General features: G+C 37.6%; 1 protein-coding gene across 3 annotated transcripts; it reads right to left on the reverse strand.

The window, feature by feature from the left end:
- Positions 1-972: 972 nt before the first annotated feature.
- On the reverse strand, positions 973-21,158 carry mvp (major vault protein; the record flags this gene model as incomplete). Of its 3 annotated transcripts, none has more annotated exons than XM_084128001.1 (17): positions 973-1,477; positions 1,677-1,865; positions 1,953-2,079; positions 2,170-2,286; positions 3,415-3,626; positions 8,909-9,053; positions 9,758-9,955; positions 10,165-10,400; positions 11,120-11,317; positions 12,239-12,364; positions 13,094-13,330; positions 13,573-13,667; positions 13,907-14,038; positions 15,637-15,760; positions 16,048-16,243; positions 19,241-19,385; positions 21,025-21,158. In XM_084128001.1, 16 exons carry the CDS (start codon positions 19,375-19,377, stop codon positions 1,358-1,360), a joined length of 2,589 nt encoding a protein of 862 aa, XP_083984127.1. In that variant the 3' UTR covers positions 973-1,357. The 3 variants fall into 3 exon arrangements, with proteins under 3 accessions (XP_083984127.1, XP_083984126.1, XP_083984125.1); XM_084128000.1 differs by having other exon boundaries at positions 11,120-11,320; XM_084127999.1 differs by lacking the exon at positions 21,025-21,158 and having other exon boundaries at positions 11,120-11,320; positions 19,241-19,395.
- Positions 21,159-21,284: the final 126 nt, after the last annotated feature.

Below are 21,284 nucleotides of genomic sequence, written 5' to 3' on the forward strand. Positions count from 1 at the left end.
GATTCATCCCAGTGACTCGAATCTTTTGAGTCGACTGAATAAAATCATTCAGACATACACATGATTCTTGAGTTACATCGTTACATCAGTAGGCCTAGGTTGTTTTCGCAGTCATAGTGACAAAAAAGGAAAAAGGCAGATCTGCTTTGTTGTAATTTGATTATGATGCATAACCTCTGCTTTTAGAGACTGTCAGTGGATCTGTTAACATTTTTTTTAATATAAAGTATAAGTATTTTATTAAAGGATACGTATATGCCTATAGAATAGGTTGAGTTCAATGATTTAATGACAAGCTCGCAACGCACATCGCCACACGCAGGCTTAAAATGGCTACAATCTAAAGTAAATTTCAAAGAAAAACGTCCATAAAACTGGAAAGTCGCCGTTAGCGGACACGCTCCCACTCCAGACACAAGTTAATTTGCCACTTATTAATTAACCGATAGAAGCGTGATGGGTTCATTCTGTCACGTGACAAATTAACGACTCGCGATGGAAAAACGGGTGTTCCTCGTTTATCTTTAACTGCATTATAATGATTTTCTCCTTTGTAATATGATCAAAGATTGTGTATGTGAAAGTGTATTGGGCATTTGGCTATGAAATTATAACATTTAAACTAATTAGTTCACTCTGAGGGGGAGAGTAACACGATTCGAGTCACGAAAATCCCCCGCCACCACTTTTTATATGGCAGCGCCGACATGTGGCCAAACACTGAAACACAAGCATTCACAACCCGTATTTCAGGGGTTCTCAAATCTGGCCCTAGAGCTCCACTTTCCTGCAGTTTAGCTCCAGCCCTAATCAAACACATTTGAACAAGCAAATCAAGGTCTTCAGGATTACTAATATAGGCAGTTGAGTTTGATCCGGGTAAGAGCTAAACTCCGCAGGACAGAGGACGTTGAGGGCAAGAGTTGAGAACCCCTGCCATATTTATTAAAAAGTGTTGGAAGACAGCTGACGCAAATGTAAAATATTTTATTTGATATTTGAGAAGGCATTATTAAACAATTAAAAAATATTTTATTGCTGGAAAAAGTAGAGCAGAGAGTTCTTTGGGATTAGCTACTGATTATGAATAGTATAAAGACACCCCAGGCACATTTCAACATAACACAATAACACAAAGTAAAGACTTGAAAAAGCAAATGTGTTAGTAAACCGAAAGGAAAAATCTTTTGAGCATTAGTTCACATGAAAAACAGGACAACAAGGGTATTGCTAAAACTGCATTTTCATGGGTTTAATGTATTAGCTATTAACTACAACATGGAGTATAACATCACAGTTTTTTATGCATTTCATGTGGTATAAGGCCTCTTCACCTCCGTCTCCCCTATTTTTTTATTTATTCATCTTTGCCCTGCAGAGCCCCCAGGAGGCCATTAGCAGTAGAAAAGAGATTAATAGGAGAGGAGCCATCTGTAATAAGAGTAGACTTCAGACCCAAAGACTGCAGGAGCTTCACCTGCAGAAGTCGAAGAAAAAACAAAAATGGTACATGTGAGATAAATAGTTACATAACCAAAAATATGACAAAATATTGAAACAGTAGAATCTTTTCACACCTCACATCCATTCAAAATGGTATTATGAAAACATTTATGATGCAAAGCCTCTATAGAAAGATGTTAATTTGCTATTTCAAAGTTCTTGAGTTCACTCACCTGTAGTTCGGGCCCGGCTCGGGCCATTTCCTTCAGGGTATCGGCACCCAGGTTCTCGATCAACTGCTTCAAGCGCAGACTCTCAATCTCTGCCAGCTTCTGCCGCTTCTCCACCTCCATTCGGTCCGTCTCCTTCTTGTAGTTCAGCTCCTGCTCACGTGCCTTACACAGACGGGCCAGCTCAGAGTCCTGACACACAGAGGACAGGAAAATGGTCAAAATCTAATAGGGTGAGAATAGATAAAGATGAGATCTAGCACATTTTGGATGACATACAGCCTCGATTTTCTGAGCCTCTGCTTTGAGCTTGGCCTCTTCGACCGCTGCCTCTCCATGTATACGAGCTGCCTCGGCTTTAGATTGTGCCTCGGCCTTCGCTGCTCCTGTGCTCTCCACTGCAGCGCTGGGACGCACAAACATTGATTATTATCCGTGAAAATGTTAAATGAGCGCACAAGCTTGAGCATAGCACTGACCCTTGCAGTTAACTCACCTCTGGGCCTCCAGCTCCAACAGCTCCTTCCTCGCCTTCTCTGCCTCTGCCTGGTCTGAGATCTTCTGCCTCTCCAGGCGACCCCGAGCCTCCTGCTCCAGACGCTCTGCTTCATGTCTGAAAGAAGGGAAATGAGTGTAAATGGGCATGACAGACAAATGTGGAGAGCTGGAAGAATAACAGAAGCTTGATTCTTCCTCAAAGCGAAACATCAGAGCAAAGCTTTGCTTATGTAAATTAAGATAAACGAAGAGACTCAGAATTAGATTAAAAGAAACCCATCAAGCTAAAGGCTCGTTCACACCAAGGACGGATAGAACAGCAGAGTCCACACCACAACTATCAACATGCACCAATGCTACATTTTTCTAAATGTCATAATCATTTGTCAACAAACGAGTATTCATTACTTCAATGAGCTCATTGTTTCTGCCTTAAATTATTACATTGTTTAAATTAATATATTTTTAGCTAACTGTGATTTTGTATATGTACATTTCTGAAATATAACTTAGACAGTTACCTCTGATCACAGAGTGAAATCCCTAGAGTGATTTATCTAGGGCTAATCAATGTAAATTGTTATAACTGTTATAATTATTATTTCTGACATACTGGTAATTTTTTATATGTTGATATTTCATCTGGATTTTGTTTCCAGGTTTCTGCAGCTGGAAGGGTTATTTTGTCTGATTCGACTGCTTCTACATTTAGCTTTTACTTGTTTATTGGATATTAGTATTTTATTACCCTTATAAAATTAGTTTTATATTTGGCAGTATTATACACAGCTCCAATGCTGCCAATTTCCCTGTGATTGCACAAACTCTTCTTCATAAAATTTCACTTTCTTATTGATTGCATGAATCCTGTTTGTGGAATTCTATGTTTTTGTTTTCAGATCTGAAACATGCAGTGCTCAGTATAGGTTGTGCCTGTTTGTGGGAGATCAAGTTCCCTCATCCACAATTTATTGCTGATCCCTTTGTTTCTTTTGATCTTTCTTTTTCGGTGTGTCATTTGACACAACATTGTCTGTGCAGTGTTAATTGGCCTTAAGAGATTAAGTATGTAATAATGTTAAATTCTGTAAAATAAGAAATTTGACGAATTTTTTACGCATATTTAAATACCTCTATTTAAATTAAATTTTAATTATTGAATGTGAAAAATATGAATATAAAGAATTTAAGGGAAAAACTGCATCATAAAGAGAGAGAGAGAGGTGAAGTGTTTGGTTTGTACCGTGCGGCAGCCTCCTGTGAGTTGGTGGTGATCTCAATGGCTAGTTGCACGCTCTTTTGCAAGGCGTCGCGGGTGCGCTGGTCCACCGGCTCCACAGACTGAATGTCCACGCTGCTGATAACTAACCCGTTCTGGTTAAAGCGCAGACTGGACCGCACCGCAAGCTTCTCATCAAAACCAAAGACGGACGAACAGATGATCCTGATGGAGTTCTGAAAGAGAAAGAGATTCATATGATCAGAGTAGACAGGGACAAATAAGACTAGGACATGTTTTTAAAGTCAGGATTTGAAAAACTTAGCCAGATTTTTTTGAACCATCATTGTCATTCATGTTTCATGAATGACAGTTCTTAAAGGACAAATCCAGTGAAAAATGAACCTAGGGGTAATTAACACATGGTTACCGAGTCGATCGTTCCCTGCGATGCGTTTTCATGAAAATCGAATGTATAGAGTTTTATCTTTAAAAACAGATTAGCTCTTAACACTAGTATATGGGGCACAGAGTAAGTAAAAGTAAATCGCTAGTTAATACCACTAACAAGGCTCAAAATAGCCTCACACTAACACGGTAGCATAATGAGGGTCCCTACATGCAAACCGAAGCATTGAGAACTTTGTAAGTGTACAGACAGTTTAATAAGAAGATACTTTATAAAGACAGTACATTACGCGTTTACAGACAGGCGTCATCTTGGAAAACAGTCTCGACTAATCGAGTCACGAACGCCGTGCTAAGTGAGCTGGTCGATAGGAATTACGCATAGTGAAATCTAACGTAGCACGGCGTTCGTGACTCGACTAGTCGAGACTGTTTTCCAAGATGGATCCTGTCTGTAAACGCATAATGTACTGTCTTTATAAAGTATCTTCTTATTAAACTGTCTGTACACTTACAAAGTTCTCAATGCTTCGGTTTGCATGTAGGGACCCTCATTATGCTACCGTGTTAGTGTGAGGCTATTTTGAGCCTTGTTAGTGGTATTAACTAGCGATTTACTTTTACTTACTCTGTGCCCCATATACTAGTGTTATGAGCTAATCTGTTTTTAAAGATAAAACTTTATACATTCGATTTTCATGAAAACGCATCGCAGGGAACGATCGACTCGGTAACCATGTGTTAATTACCCCTAGGTTCATTTTTCACTGGATTTGTCCTTTAACATTCATTAATATTATATCTGGATTTTGTTTCCAGGTTTCTGCAACTGGAAGGGGGTTTTGTTTGATTCGACTGCTTCTACCTCACCTGTTTATTGGGTATTATTATTTTGGATTACCCTTTTAAAAGAGTTCTTTATTTTTCAGTGTGTCATTTGACACAACATTGATTTGTTTAGAGAAGTAACATATTCACAAGATTTCTCAATTATAAAAGCATAAAGTAAATGTGAGTGTAATTCACTATCGCATTGTGAAAGAGTATTTAGTGGGGTCCACAAAGGGATAGCAAAAAGTATCATACTCTGATGAGACTGAAACATTTTACTCAACAGTAAAGTGTATGTTTAGTGTAAAGCTAACACTGCACTTGGGTAACACAATCTCTGTAAAATACAGTAAAACAGTCAAATACACTAGTGTTTGAATTTTTGGAAGGGACTTTTCAGCAGCAGGAACTCGTAATCTGTTGAATATTGATGTAAATAGACAACACATGGGTATTTTAGATTATAAACCTACTCCTCTCTGCTAGAAAGTGTAGAAACTAGCAAAGGAATTTCATCTGGATCATTGGAATAAAAAAAAGAAAGAAAACTAACAAATCCTTGAGTGGCCCAGCCAGAAAACTGACCTTAACCTCATTGTACATCGATGAAATAAATGTGTTGTACTGCAATGCAAATTTATTAGCCTTATTAGCTTATAATACATGTGCCTTGACTAGTATTCACTGAAATAAGACCTGAAAATGAATTGTTGGACAAGTGTTCAAGGCATGTTTATGTACAGAATAAAAATAATAAAAAAACATAAAAAAATATTGTATGCCATAACAAATTGATCTAATCCATATAAATAGAAACATTAGGAAAGAATGTCCTCTAAAATACGCTGGCCATAATTGTTGGCACCCCTAGAATTTTTTTATGAGAAAAATATCTCTGAAGTATATTCCCATTAATATTTACCTTTTTTAGCACACCAGGGTGACTAGGAACATGAAATTGTCCAGCTATGACTTCTTGTTTCACAGGAGTTTAAATATGAGGAAGCACAAAGGCCAAATTCCCTGAATCATCCATCACAATGAGTAAAACCAAAGAATATTGTTCTGATGTGCAGCAAAAGATTGTTGAGCTTCACAAAATAGAAAGTGGCTGTAAGAAAATATCTAAAGAATTGAAAATCCCCATTTTGACCATCAGGGCAATAATTCAGAAGTTATAATCAACTAAAGATGTTACGAATCTGCCAGGAAGAGGACGTGTGTCTATATTGTCTTAATGGACGGTGAGGAGGAAAGTTTGAGTGGCCAAAGACTCTCCAAGGATCACAGATGGAGAATTGCAGAGATTACTTGAGTCTTGGGGTCAGAAAGCCTAAAAAATTTTTATCAAACAACCCCTACATCACCACATGTTGTTTGGGAGGGTTTCAAGAAAAATCCTCCTCGCTTCTCCAAGAACAAACTCCAGCATATTCAGTTGTCAGACACGACTGGATCTTCAAAAGGGACCGGATTCTGTGGTCAGATAAAACGAAAAAAAGGGCTTTTTGGCAGCAAACCCAGCAGATGTGTTTGGTGCAAACAGGGTTGAAGAGTACCCCATGCATACGGTTAAATATACTGCTGGATCTTAAATGTTGTGGGCATATTTTTCTGCTGGAGGTCCTGGACATCTAGTTCAGATACATGGTATTATGGATTCTAGCAAATACAAACAGATAAAAAATCAAAACCTGACGGCCTCTGCTAGAAATCTTATACTGGGCCGTGGTTGGATCTTCCATCAGGACAACGGTCCAAAACAAAGATCAAAATCAACACAAAAATGGATAACTGAGCACAAAATGAAGCTTCTGCCATGACCGTCCCAGTCCGCTAAACTGAACGCTATAGAAAATGAGTGGGCTGAACTGAAGAGGAGAAGCACCAACATGAACTTGTGAATCTGAAGGATCTGGAGAGATTCTGTATGGAGGAATGGTCTCTGATCTCTTGTCAGGTGTTCTCCAAACTCATCAGGCATTATAGAAGAAAACTCAGATCTGTTATCTTGGCAAAAGGAGGTTGCAAAAAGTATTTAATAACAGGGTGCCAACAATTATGGCCAGCGTGTTTTGGAGAAAACGTTTATTTTATAATGTGATTTACCCCCAATTTCAATTATTTTACTTCAATGAAAGGTTCGATTTTTGTGAATTTTTTTAATGAAAGATCAAAAGGATAAACAATGCAGATTTATTTTTTTACAGCCATTTTTGATCATATTTATCAGGGGTGCCATCAATTTTGACCACCACTGTAGTGTACATATAGTGTTACAAGAAGTCACAGATTGATTAGTTAAAAGCTATCAATCACGTGAGCTTCATTTTGTGGAAATGTATGAAATATTTGTGGTCTGTAATCACATTCTGAGATGTATGCAGTATTAAAACAATGTGTTTTACTTTCAACTAGAAAAAAAACCCTCAATCATATGATTTATCGATTTTGGGCACACAAGTTTCTATTAAAATATGATTGTCTATGTGCCAACGCCTTTTATGGAACCAATATAAAAGACCAAATTATAAACGCATCACCACCAAAGGAAGATCTTCAGTCGAACAGCTGTCTTCTTCAACACTCAGAAAGGTCCTGTATTTACAGGTAAGTTTGTGATGTATTGATCTGATGAAAAACTCTGCAATTTTGTTTAAAGAATTGTTGAACTTTTCTAACTTTTTGCTGACAAAATGTACAAAATACTTGATTAAAAATGTAAGCAAAATGGTCATGATCCATATTTGAAAGTAAAACTGTTGTTCCATTAATATAATGAATAATTGCTTTTACAAACATGATTACTAAAATAGTTTTATATACTTTATAACAAACTGAATGCAGACAGATAAAAAATGTTAACAAAAAGTAATTGTGAATAAGAAAACAAAGCAGTGGATTTTTCCTTGTAAAGTGAAAATATAAAGCTGAATGTGGATTTCAGCTTTCAGCTTTCATTTTACAAAGCTTTCCAGAGCACCCATAATATTTTTGAGTACCAGGTGCACTCTTGAATATAATCATTGTTTTCAAAATAATGTCTAATGTTTAAAAATGTAACAGTAATTATGTTTTTTTTTTTTTTTATTTAAATTATATAAGCAAATTATATATTGCTTCTTTTGCAGAACTATACAGTATTTCCTCTGTGCCAAATTAAAAAAAAAAAATCTCAAAAAACTAAATGTCAACGGGCAAGTACATAACAACCATTGGTGTCTCCACCTCTCCATCTGAAGAAAGTGGTCTCAAACAGAAACTCTATCAGAAGATTGATGTTAATCTCAATGAGGGTATCACAGAAGCTAAAACCCAGGTCTTTCTTTGGTACAAGAAAGAGACAGTAACACCACCCCCCAAACCTATAACCAGGATCCAGTTTTCATTCAACACCGACAAAAAATTGGTCTTGTTGATGCAGAGTATACACCAGTCAACAGGGATCTGAATACAGGAGTTAGTGGAGATCACATCTTTCTGTGGTACTACAGAGGCAGCACTGAATCTGACATTCCTACTGTGAACCTAGATGTAATTTTCATTTGGTTTCGGCGCAGAACCGATATGAGCAAAGCTCTCACTGCTCTTGATGTTTCCACATGTGCCCGAGAAGAGTCTAACCTTCGCATTAAAGGGTTCAAGAAAGTCAATGCTGATCTTAATAAAGGAACAGCTGGAAAAAGTATCTATCTGTGGTACAAAAAAGAAGAGCAAAACTGCCCTCGTGGTTTAAAAACACCCTATTAAAGAATCTAATCATTACCAATATATGGAAACTACATGTTTCACAACTGATTAAACCTTAACAATATTTTTTCACACAATCAACCAATTAGTAATGGAATCACACTTCTTGAGATTAATCTAGTTTTAGAGCAATCAATGATTTTAAATCCACTGTCTTTTAACCATGTTTTGATAATTGTTTACAGCACATTGTGATTTGTGAATTTTCTTCCACTTTTGTGTCTTTTATAATGTCAATAAAAGTCATCTATTAGCATTAATCATGGTATAGTGATTTTTTTTATGTGTTCTTGACTTCTTTTTAGAGGCTTAATCATACATTGGAAGGGGACAAAACAACAGAAACACACAATTACGATTGCAGGGGCTAGCTATGTAAAAGATCTCAAATGTTGAGGGTTTTGTCTATGGGTTTTCAGGTTTGCACATAATCACTCATTGCAACACAATTATGGCTTAAAGTCAGGACACTAAACATGTAGGAAAGAGAAGTATCAGAGCAATAAAGATCTACAGGTGTGTCACATACCTTGTGGAAGTCGTCAAACTGCACTGAGGCAACTGCTCCTCTGATTCTGGAAGCGATGGCCTTGCATGCATCGCCCACAAAGTCTGGCACTGAGAACAGAGTCGCAGCCTGGGCCGCATCAGCAGGCAGTTTGATGTCAAAGTGCCTGACACCCGAGAGAGAGAGAGAGAGCGAGAGCGAGAGAGAGCGAGAGAAAGAAAGAAAGGTCATTACTCTGTTCAGCTTAAAGGGATATTTCACCGCTGGAAAGATGAATGTGCATTTAAATTGGGTCATTTATGTAGTAGAAATGTGAAATTATTTTAGAAGTTGGTGCCGTTTAGACTGAGAAAAGACAGAAAATGTATTTTTGGCTCATGTGGATGAAAGACAACAACTCCCAGAATGCACTTGCTTCGCTGCCCTATATGGCACTCCCAAGCCACGCCTACCGGTTACAGAGGGCAGTATCAGAAGAAATGATACAACTAGGCAACTAGTTGACTCGAAACTGAAAAGACGCCGTTTTATCGTGAGATCCCCCTATGGGCGGGTGGAAAACATGCGGAACGAGCTCCTACTACTGGCTGCAGTCTCTCGCCTCTGGACAAAAAAGCCTCAGATGACGCAAAATGACGATTTTTGCGTCATCTGAGTTTTTTTTCCAGACACACAATACAGAAATCTCCCGTCTCAGGGGGACATGAAGGAGGGAAGCACGGTCATTCGAAAATACTACTGGATTTCTACTGATACAAAGCTTAATGCTAATCGGTGAAGTATCCCTTTAATGATATAGTCTATTTGCACTTCATTTGTACTCCTCGAGACATTTCGAATAAGGCTTTAGAGCACACGCACACCACGTACCAGTTGTAAGAGAGCTGCAGCTGCAAGCGGGCATGGTCAGCCGTCTCTATGGTGATGATGTCGGTACAGAAGTCTGGGCCAAGCAAGAGACAAATAGTTTTGATGACATTAGGACGTTTGGGTTTGTCTCCGGAAAGGGAGAGCATCGTAAACTGCTCATCAGGGCCCAGCATCACCATCTCAGGTCCAAACATCACCCTGTGAGAGACACAGAATGTGAAAGAAAATGTAGGTTTTAAATTTTAACTGTAACAAATACACAACATGAATAACACACATAAGATTTTGAAACAAATGAAAACACTCATAAGAAGAATTGTACCGAAACTAAGCAAAATTGCAGGTGTGAACAATGTCTTAAAGACGCTGCATAACTATATGACTGTCACTCAAACAAACAACATTACCTGGCCTTCTTCTCTCTGTAGTCGTACACCTGCACGGCCGCATTGTGTGGGATACGATAAGACACCACTCTGGTTTTATCTCTCTCAGTTCGCACAAAGTTCCCTCCTCGATCAGAGCGGTCAGCTAACGGGTCACGGGATTGGACCAGAAGGGTCTCTACATTGGCTGGAAGCTCTTTCTCCCACAATTCCTCATCCTGCGTTAGCATGTATGTCTGACCAATCACGGCACGCACCTGAAAACCAGACATAAAGTCAGCTGGGATATGAAGCACTTTAATTTCATTATGTTGCTGTTTGTGGGGTTTTACCGCTTACCCTTGTGTTTGTTTTGTTGTGCCAATATGAATTAAATTAACTGAACTCAAGTTATAGTTCTCCAATTAGAAACATGAGTCTTCCTTATTATCTTACAATAATGTACTAAACTGAAATAGAAGAATTTAAGGAATAGTTCACCTCAAAAAGAACAAATTCTCTCTTTAATTTTATCCTCATATTTTCCCCAATGCGTATTACTTTTTCTTCTGCCGAACACAAAAGGTGGATTTTCCATCCAAGCCACTCTTTTCCTTATAATAAAAGTGAATAGAGACTGGGGCTGCCAAACACATGTATTCATTTAATACATATATTATTATAATAAAATTATTATTATGTTAATATATTTATTATAATAATATCCTGAAGCCTTATGACAGCCATGTCTGAGAAATAGACTGAAATTTAAGTAAATATTCACAAAATATCTTCCCCTCCGCTGTAGCTTGTAAATCAAATCAAATGTCATTAGATGCTAGATTTGATGACACATTAAAACAAATGACAATTTTGTCACTGTGAAGAGACAAAATGTCTATTTCTTTAACTGCTCTCGGGCCCACAAGATTCATAATATCCTTATGACGAGATTCTGAAAAACAAAGAAAATAAAATGTGAACATTTTTATCTTGCCTTTCCAGATTTGATATCACGGACATAGATTCCCTCATTCTCATCCAGCGGGATAGCGTCCCGTCTAAGCATCACCTCCACGGAGGCAGGCGGCACATATTCGACTGGCCCACGCAGCATCCAACGGTCACCTGGACGACGCTGTATTCCCCTTATTTTGCTCCGCTTTTCCCCTTCTTCTTCTTCATCTACCTTGTCCTGCTGAAATGGTACAGGGCGGAGAGATGGGGTGAAAGAAAGAAGGAGGGAGGAGTAACAATGGCAAACATTACTGTAGGGTGGGGATGGACTCTGCAGCACAAGTGGCATACGTTCAGACTGTGTGTGTGTGTGTGCATAAGCAAGAGTGAATAATAAGAAAAAATAAAATAAAGGAAATGCAACAGATTGAAATCATATTTATCGAGAAAAATTAGGATGGGAATTAAAGTATTTATAACAGGGAGGGGGGAGAAGGGAATGAATTAATGAAGGAAGTGATTTCCCCCTCTGTCTATCGTTAAAGTGCTCTAAATGTCAGCGTTGAATGGGGACTTGCATTCACACAGTATATTCAGTGATCCAGAATCAAGTTCTTCCTGTTCACACAATTTATGACAAGGTGGATTATGAGTTTCAGAAGCGCTCTGTTCACAAACCCAGTTCACAAACTGAAGAACGAGTGGGTGAAAAAGCACTCTTGTCTGGTATGTGCCTCCTTATCACATAAACATGAAGACAAAGATTTCGGAATGCTGAAAGGGACATATTAACAATTGGGATCAAGGGGCAACGGCAGCACCTTTCGAAACAGGTAATATCCGTGTACACTAGGCAAACACAATACGCCCACTCTCTATTTGTTTGCTTTTGTTCCGAAATCTCCAACAACAGGTCTCCACCCTTCATTTTCACCCTATACTCGGTCTGTTTCTCTCCTTGTTTAAATACTATTTGAATGAATCAGAGCTCTCATGTCTTTCCTCTCACAGAGCGCAGGTGTTCAGAACACCTGTTAAACACTGTATGCAAATGCTACAACTCTACCAGCTGTTCATATACTTCATATATTTCTTGTTAATCATTTACTAAAAGGGTCATTTTAGTAACTAATTATAGATGATTAAAGATGTCCTGTACCCCTTCGGTGTCAATGAAGGCCTCGACAGCACGCAGCACGAGCCCCTCCTCCTCAGACAGCACGTACACATCCTGAATGCCGTTCTCCAAATACTCTCCGGGCCTGAGGAAGAAGGAACGCTCACCCTGTGAGACAAGGAGAGATAAGGAATAAGGAGGAAAGGGAGTCAGTGCATGTTACACTTGAAATGAATTTAAATAAAAAATTAATCTTTTTTTTTTTTTTAAATGGTATTGGTATTAATTAAAAACTATAAGTTGTGTTTTTCTATTAGAGTATATAAAAGTTGTTGGTCAAGAATTAATATATGTTACAAAACATTGCTATTTCAAATACATTTAAATAAATTATTTTTCAAATACATATTCATTACAGTTTCTACAAAAAAATATTATGCAGCACAACCGTTTTCAACATTGATAATAATAAGAAAAGTTTTCTGAGCATCAAATCATCATGTTAGAATGATTTCTGAAGGATCATGTGACACTGAAGACTGGAGTAATGATGCTGAAAATTCTGCTTTGACATCACAGGAATAAATTATATTTAAATAGAAAACAGGCATTTTAAAATGTAATCTCAATTGTACTGTTTTTTAAAAATTGTACACACATCTCGCACACAACTGCATTGAAATGCACACTTGATATTACTTGAAAGGAATAAAAACCCTAGACCCTCTCAACTCCTTTTCACTGCAAATATTTTAGCCAAAAATTGCTAAATTGGTTAAGTGAAGTTTGCAGATGCCATTTTCATTTATTCATATATATATATATATATATGAATGAGTCACAGCAGTCTTCAGTGCACTTAACATTAAATGCAGTAGTTGTCCTGTGTTCATTCACCTTCACCACTCTCTTCTGTCCGAGCTGAGGTTTTCCATCGGCCCCCACGGGGTCCAGGACCACACAGTACTGCCTGCTGTTCAGAGTCGTCACGTCAACCACCCCGACAACCTCCTCGGCAACAGAGGGTATGTGAGCTTCTCTGTCTGCCACAGTCACCAGCCACTCTTCTCCAGTGCGCCGCTCCCGGCCCCCGGTGTCCCGGAACGGCCGGACAGCGCGCACATGCAAAGCTTTCTGATGAAGGACGAAATTACAAGCAGGCATTGATAATTACATCTGGGGCGAAAGTGTGCTCTGAAGCTGTGACTTCATTAGTGAAGTGCTTTCATCCTTAATTAATGTGTGCTATACGTTAACCTTACTGTTGAACCAATTAACCCCCCCAATCCCTCATTACCTGTAGACTTAAGTGTGAATGGAGAAACAAGAGAGGAAAAACATGCGGCGATAGTATAGAAAGGGACAGAAGAGGGTACCTTGTCCGTGAGGATGAAAGCATTGACAATATCCACAACCTCTTCGTGAGCTCCAGGCAGATAAGCTCCCACCTTACTGACCTGCCATTCCTCACCTGAGACACATACACACAATTTTAGCCATTTGTCTTTAAATATGCATGCAAAATATGAACTGTCAACTATGTTTGCACGTAAAAGACAAAACAACACTGGAGCTCAATGATTATAATTGTATGGACATTTTTCAAAACATCTTTTTTGTGCCACAGAAGAATAAAAGAACAACATGATGGCGAGTAAATCATGACAATTACATTTTTTATTTATGTATGCACAAGTGTGTCTCACGCACCAGTCACTCTTTGGACACCACTACGGTCCAGGCCCTCTTTCCGTGCTCGGAGGCGAATGGCCTGATTCTCTCTGATCACCGTGGCCTTTATGACTTCCAGTACCGTCACCTCCTTTCTGGGAATGTACGTCCCTGCCAGGAAAGAAATGCTCAGCAGGTTAGACATCTTACATCATATGATGTCATCAATAATATATGGATGCAATGCACTATACTGTGATTGTGAGTAACTTGCATCTCTCCTTTTCACAATTCACACTTTTTTCTAATCAAAGTCAACATGAAATCAAAATTCAAGTTAAGTCAAGTTAGGTTTATTTGTATAGTGTTTTTACAATACACATTGTTTCAAAGCAGTTATATTATATTGTGATATGTATATACTCATTTTGTGGTATAAGATTAGAAGTAGAATTATTTATATAAGTTATACCATAATTCTTGAGCAAGCAAGTGGACTAAAATTTGACTCCTATTTACTGCATGTTCCTGGTTTCACTGTGCACAATTTATCTGTGAATTCTATTCCAAAAACATGTCTCTCTTTGTATTGATTTAGCTTTTCTTTTTCAGCTAACTTCACAAACTGGCTTCATTCTGGTCTATTCAATCTAATCAATTCCTAATGAAGTTTCACTCAGAAATGTCATATTATGGAGGTAAATTGTGTTTTTATTTTGATGACTTTTATTTTGAAGAGGTGATTGATTATGATTTCACTTTTCTAATTTTAGTTAGTGTGTAATGTTGCTGTTTGAGCATAAACAACATCTGCAAAGTTACGACGCTCAAAGTTCAAAGCAAAGGGAGATATTTTCTTTTAAAGAAATTGCTTTTTAAGGACTACAACAAACGGCTGGTTGGGACTACATGACATTACTCCCGGGTTAGTGACATCATTAACCCTAAAATTTACATAAACCCCGCCCCCAGAACACGATTTATAGATTATCATGACAGAATATGCTAATCAATGACTAGAAGATAACTACACATAAGCTACATAAATTCATCAACTAATCATTCAGAAATGTTGTCTACATGTTGTCACTTCTCTCCATCTGACTCTGGTTTGAACATAAAAGGCTAAAAGGTTTTGAAATTTTCAGTGCATGTGTGTGTGAGGTAAAAGGACACAAACTGTTGAAGCTTCGCCCCCTGTGCCGGGAGCAGCAGCTCATTTGCATTTAAATGGACAGGCACAAAAACGGTGCGTTTTTGCTCAACCTCAAAAAGTGACAACTTTAACATGCTATATTAAAATATCTGTGGGGTATTTTGAGCTAAAACTTCACATACACACTCAGATACAGATTTTACATCTTGTGAAAAGGGCATTATACCACCCCTTTAATCTATCAATTGATCAGCATCTGAAGCTACCTTCCTTTAGCATAATGTAGTTAATATCTGAAAATTGATGCCGAATAAACCCGCTTCTCCTCCTCAAACATGTTTTCAATTAAACATAATAATACTAGGAAAAGCAACATTAAATAAGAGAAGAACCTTCTTGAAAGGTATTTGCTCTTCACTCACTATGTGTGGGGAACAAAACAACAAAGAATGTTCTTCTATATACTGTAGCATTACCCTTTGAGGTATAACTTTACTTCCTTTTATGTCCCCCTGATAACTTTATAACTTCATTATTTTCAACTGATATTTGCTTTGAACAGGAAACTACTCCAGGCTGGCTAAAGCTAATGTTAGCTGTGCTGCAGTGGTACCTGGTCCCTCAAACAGCCACTCGTCTCCTGCTACTCTCTTCTCTCCTCCATCCTCTTCAAAGTCCAGCAGGGCCTGCAGACGCAGAGCTGTGTCCGGGAACACAATCTGCAGCGGTGTCACATCCTGCGAGAGTTAGAGAGAGAGAGAGAAGAATATGTAAGTAATACTTATATTATGATATACACTAATAATTATAATAAATGTTAAAGAGAGAACCAGGCATTAACTGCTGCAAAATGGTGCTTGTTTTGACCTAATTAATGTGAGCTGATGGGAAATTCGTAGGTGTGGTACACATTTTTTTCGACTCATTACGGAGACCACAACCTGTTGAAACTACCCACATGTCTGAGCTCTTCAGCCACAAGCTGCAAAGCAACATGTTTCCCAGACATACAATAACTCCATACCTTTTGAACCTCTTCACCGGGGTAAAGAGGGAACGGATCCTGGGTCAGGCGGATCTCCAGGTCAGCATGTCTGAGCTTAGCTTGCCCTGATGCGTCAAACTGAACTCGGCCTTCATCATCACAAGTGACAGGGTTGAGCACAACACAATAGTGCCTGGGCGGCACCATGATCATGCGGACAGGGGCAAACAGAACCCTGGAAGAAAATGCGAGGATGAGTTCAGTGATACGGGCAAGTAAACACAATCACATACAGTAAAACCAGCATACATACACTACATTCAAAAGTTTTAGGTCAGTAAGATTTTTTTTTTTTTTTTTTTTTTTTTACAGAAATAAATACTGTAAAAGTGACAGTAAAAACATTTAGAATGTTACAGAAAATTTCCATTTCAAATAAATGCTGTAAATGCTTTCTATTCATCAAAGAATCCTGATCAAATGTATCACGGTTTCCACAAAAATATTAAGTAGCACAACTGTTTTTAAAATTGATAATAATCAAAAATGTTTCTTGAGCAGCAAATCATCATATTACAATGATTTCTGAAGGATCATGTGACACTGAAGACTGGAGTAATGATGCTGAAAATTTAATTAAAAGTAAATTACATTTTAAAATATAGTTAAATAATGTTTTGATCAAATAAATGGAGCTTTGGTAATAAGCATAAGAGACTTATTTCAAAAACATTAACAAATCGTACAACCCCAAACATTTGCATCAGTCTCAGAAACAAACAAAAAAAGAAAAACAAAAAAAGAGAAAAATTATAGACTAAAAATAAATCTATGAATCATAAAACATCAATCCAAACACTATTACAGGGTTCCCACACCTTGGTTAATTTCAAATTCAAGGACCTTTCAAGGACTTTCCAGGTCCAATACCCTCAAATTCAAGGACTTAATGTGGGGACACATTTGTTGTGTCCAACAACAAACGTTGAGGTACCATGGTAGTTTCATGCGCCCGTGAACGTCATGGCAACATACAACACAAAGTAGCCTACCTCATGCGGAAAAACTTAACGTATCCAGGGTTTTTCCTGGCTCAAAATAAGGCGGAGGTGGTAAAATCCTAATAATGTATTTTAATAATAAGATAATTAAATTAGTATTTTTTGTAGATCATCATATAGCCTAATGTGTTTCCCACATTCTTTTTGTGGGTGGAGCCTGGTACCCCTAAGGGGGTCCGGGGGCATGCCCCCCCCGGTAAGAAAATTTTGTACATTTTAAAGATAAATTCATTAATCTGGTGCACTTTGAGTCACCCGAATCCACTGTTAAAAATAGATAATCCACCCGCAAACCGCCCATATTCTTTGATTTAGATATCTGCATCTCATCACATTACAATTATTCAAATTCTCAGTGTTAAGCATGATATGGTAACATCACACTGAAGTAGGCTGATTAAAAATTAACATTTATTTAAAATAAAAGTTTTTCTTTTGGCAAAATTACATTTCCTTAATAGCCTAAACAGAGGCTTTACTCCCTTCAAACTTAAATTGTCAAAGTTTCATTACATCATTGTTTGAAAACACTAATTTTTTTGTACCTTTTATAAAGGGCATTTTTCCCCTAATTTTATTAAATGTTTGCTCCATCATTCATTTCAAATTCTTAAATTTGATCAATATATAATAAGACACTATGCTGTTACCAATCAAATTAAATAATTTACATTGAAAAATTATAAATGTATTAAATTAGATTATTTAAAATATTTTTGAATATACAAATAAGGAATGTTGAAAAGAATGATACTTTATGAAACTAAACCGCCAGTAGGAGGCAGCAGGCGACCGTCTTAATGAGCGAGTCATTGAGTCATTCATTCAAACGATTCGAACAAACGGCTGATTTATTCAGAATGAAACAGTTTATGAATGGGTAACTGAATCTTTGACTCAGCCAATTCGCTCAAAATGCTGAATCATTCAGTATCATAGCAAGTGTTGCTGTGAGATGCGCGATGGTTCTGCTGTGATCTTTGTTTGGAACTATTTTCGCTGCTGAAACAGAACAAAAACAGTCATTGCGTTCAAAATGTAAGTGACTTAATTTTAACTATTTGTTTATTGAACTGTTATGAAATCAGTCTCGGTTTCAATCTTGATGGCTCTCTGGTCGTGTATAGCCTAGGCTATACAAAATATTGTTTCTTACCAATAACTGCGCAAGCCTCAACAGCGCAACATTGTTACCATCAGTACATTATAGGCCTATATTATTATCAACTATAGGCTATCAATCGCCACTTAGATTAAATGAAATAAAACAGAATTAGTTATTTTGTATTTTTATACTAAAAATTGTTTTAATCAGGGCATTTGTCTGGTTGGGCAAGTAGTAGGCCTACAATTCTCTCTCACTTTCCCCTTCAAAAAAAGAAAAAAATACACGTGTCCCGGACACAGTCTATGGTCCCGGACAAGCGTTATTGTCGAGCCCTGATATGTTTTCCTTGATTGGTTTTCCCTGAAGAGAATTACGTTGTTGAAAACGAAAGTAAACGTTCACGTTCACGCACGTTCATTGCATTTTACCGTGATGAGAGTTCCGTGTCTTTATTAAACTCAACACATTAGGCTATAATGATTTATCTGTCATCCACCCTCGATTAATTGGAATGGAATGTTTGTATTACTTGGCCCGCCCGACCCGCGATTAGCCGCGATCCGCGAAACACTATACAGTTTGAGAATAGACAACAACAACAGAACCATTACGGTGGAAAAAGTGTATGTGACCATCAAAATAAATTCAAGCACTTTCAAGGACCTGTCTCTATGTAGCCTATGTTTATTTTCAAAAACTTTCCAGGGCCTTGAAAACATTTTTTCAGATTCACAAACTTTCAAGGATTTCAAGGACCCGTGGGAACCCTGCTATTAATAAATAGATCAGCTGTTGTTTGGATTCTGGGCAATAGAGGAATGGAAATAGGCTTGATTACACACAGTCTCCCAGCAACTCTCTCCCACGCCACAGTTTGAAATTGGATAACACTACTAATATGCCCTACATTTAATGCCCCAGTAATGCCCCTGCAATTTCTTTGTAGACATCAAAATAATGAAAAATCTATTTAGGTCAAATGCAAAAAGCTAAAGCCAGCCAGAACCTGTATTTCAACGGCATTTGCACAATACAGTAGTTAACCTGCAGTTTCCTAAGTTACCTCTCATTGTCCTGGCGTATATAGGTGAGAGGGCCGATCTCCACCCGTGCAATGTTGGTGTTCTGATCCAAGACATGGATATAGTGGTGAGGCGGGATCCTGATGATCGAGGCACCGAGCATCTGATTAGCATCCATATTTGTTCCTACAAGCATACCCACACAAAGTTTAATTTGGAATTATGTAAGGATTAGTGACCAGAGAATACATAAAATCAAATAAAAAAAAACAAATAAAAGAAATTCAGGGTCATGTGTAATGCAGTGATATTACTCCCACAGTGTGATTAAATGTTTATGACAGCATCCATTTGCCCTCCGATATCTAAAAAACTTTCATTGTTTTTTATTATGCATGCAAAACCCAATAATATAAAGGTCAGCAGAGTTTCCAAGAGCGAACACACCTCAGCTTCTTATCTCTTTAGGGCAAATTCATGATAACGCTGCTATGGGTCAGATGACAACACTTAGCTTGTTGTCTTTTTAAACTGAGATTATAACTGATAAAATGTTGAGAAGTCGTTGATTTCATCAAGTCTAAAATATGGATTTTAGTTTGGAACAGAAAATTCTGTCAATCAAAGCTCTTCTCTCACACACCCACACAACACCAAGAATGTTGCACAACTCATTCATCACTCCTTGCCCTAAATCGATGATTTAACAAAGAACATATTCTTTGGAAATTAAGCAAGATGCCAAAAAGATGGCATAATTCGAACACTATTATAGCATATTTATATAAAAACTTCAGTAACAGTTTACTGTTAAAGTGAAGCAGAGAAGTGACCTTAGTTCAATAAGCCATAATATCATATTGAAGAGTTTCATTTTTTACACAGGTTTTTTAATCTGATGTTAATTGTAATAAATGCAATGTAAGCAAATGTATAGGCCTACTATGGCGAAACTGCAAGATGTGACATTAGTAATAGTATGCGTAGACAGCGGACATATTTTGACTGACCCTCACCAAATTTAAGTCTATTGTCATGCATGACAAAAGTGACCAAATTAACATTAGAAACAATTAAAACATCATAAGTAAATGATTTGAGTATTTTTAATGGCTGCATTTAGAATAGAAACAAAAGGTAATATTTTTCGTGTAGTTTTTTGTTTGTTTGTTTGTTTATTGGGTGTTGTACAAGAAGTTCACATTTGATTTCAACACCACAGCAACGCAACAACCCATAAAGCAAACACACATTAGCCTTCGAATCAATCAATCAAATCTCCGCATGCTGTGACGTCAGTAGGAGGGCTGTCCATGTTTAAGGTGCACCAATCGTAAAACACCGAGGGTGAACGCGGAAATTAGAGACTTATACACTAACCCTCTTTTTTATTTTATTGACGATATAACCTGAAGAATCCATGACATCTGAAATAATTGCCTGAGGCAGATAAAGCGACGTAACGACGTCACAAAAATAAAACTAATGTTAAGTCTATTTGATATACTGTGCGTGTAAAGATCATAACTACTTTATGTTCATTTAAAGTCCAAGTACACTACGAGAGTCTTCTGCAATTAAAAAATGCAAGCACGGCCAATGTTTTGCTTATGTGCTGCGTTGCTTTACATAACATTTGTGCATCGTCCTCCGCGCTTTAGATCGCCATTCGTTCGCGTTTTATGTTATCGAGATTCACAACCAACTAATTAAGCAACATTCACAACTAACCAAGTTAGATTAATGTAGCTAATTAATCTAATTAAGTTATCCTTTAAGTTATGGCAATTCGTCTTCCAACTGTTGCAAAATAAACGAGACTTACAGTTTCAGAAGAATACGTCTTTTAAACTGCCAGTCCGAGGTTGGATTCGTCAGTTTAAAGACCGCTGGATGATGAACGCTGCGCAATGCTCTATGATAACACGCACTGGAAGAGGTGTGTCATCCAGGGAAGGGAGGCTCAGTGTGGGATTTCCCGGAGCAGGACTCACAGTATATCACGTGGCTTACTGTAGGTCTTGATGTAGCACATTTCAGCAAGTATTTTATTTCATTTATTAATACTTTTAAAGTTTAAATAAT

Source organism: Abramis brama (genome assembly GCF_963993115.1).
Source record: "Abramis brama genome assembly, chromosome: 1".
NCBI classification, from domain to species: Eukaryota; Metazoa; Chordata; class Actinopteri; order Cypriniformes; family Leuciscidae; genus Abramis; species Abramis brama.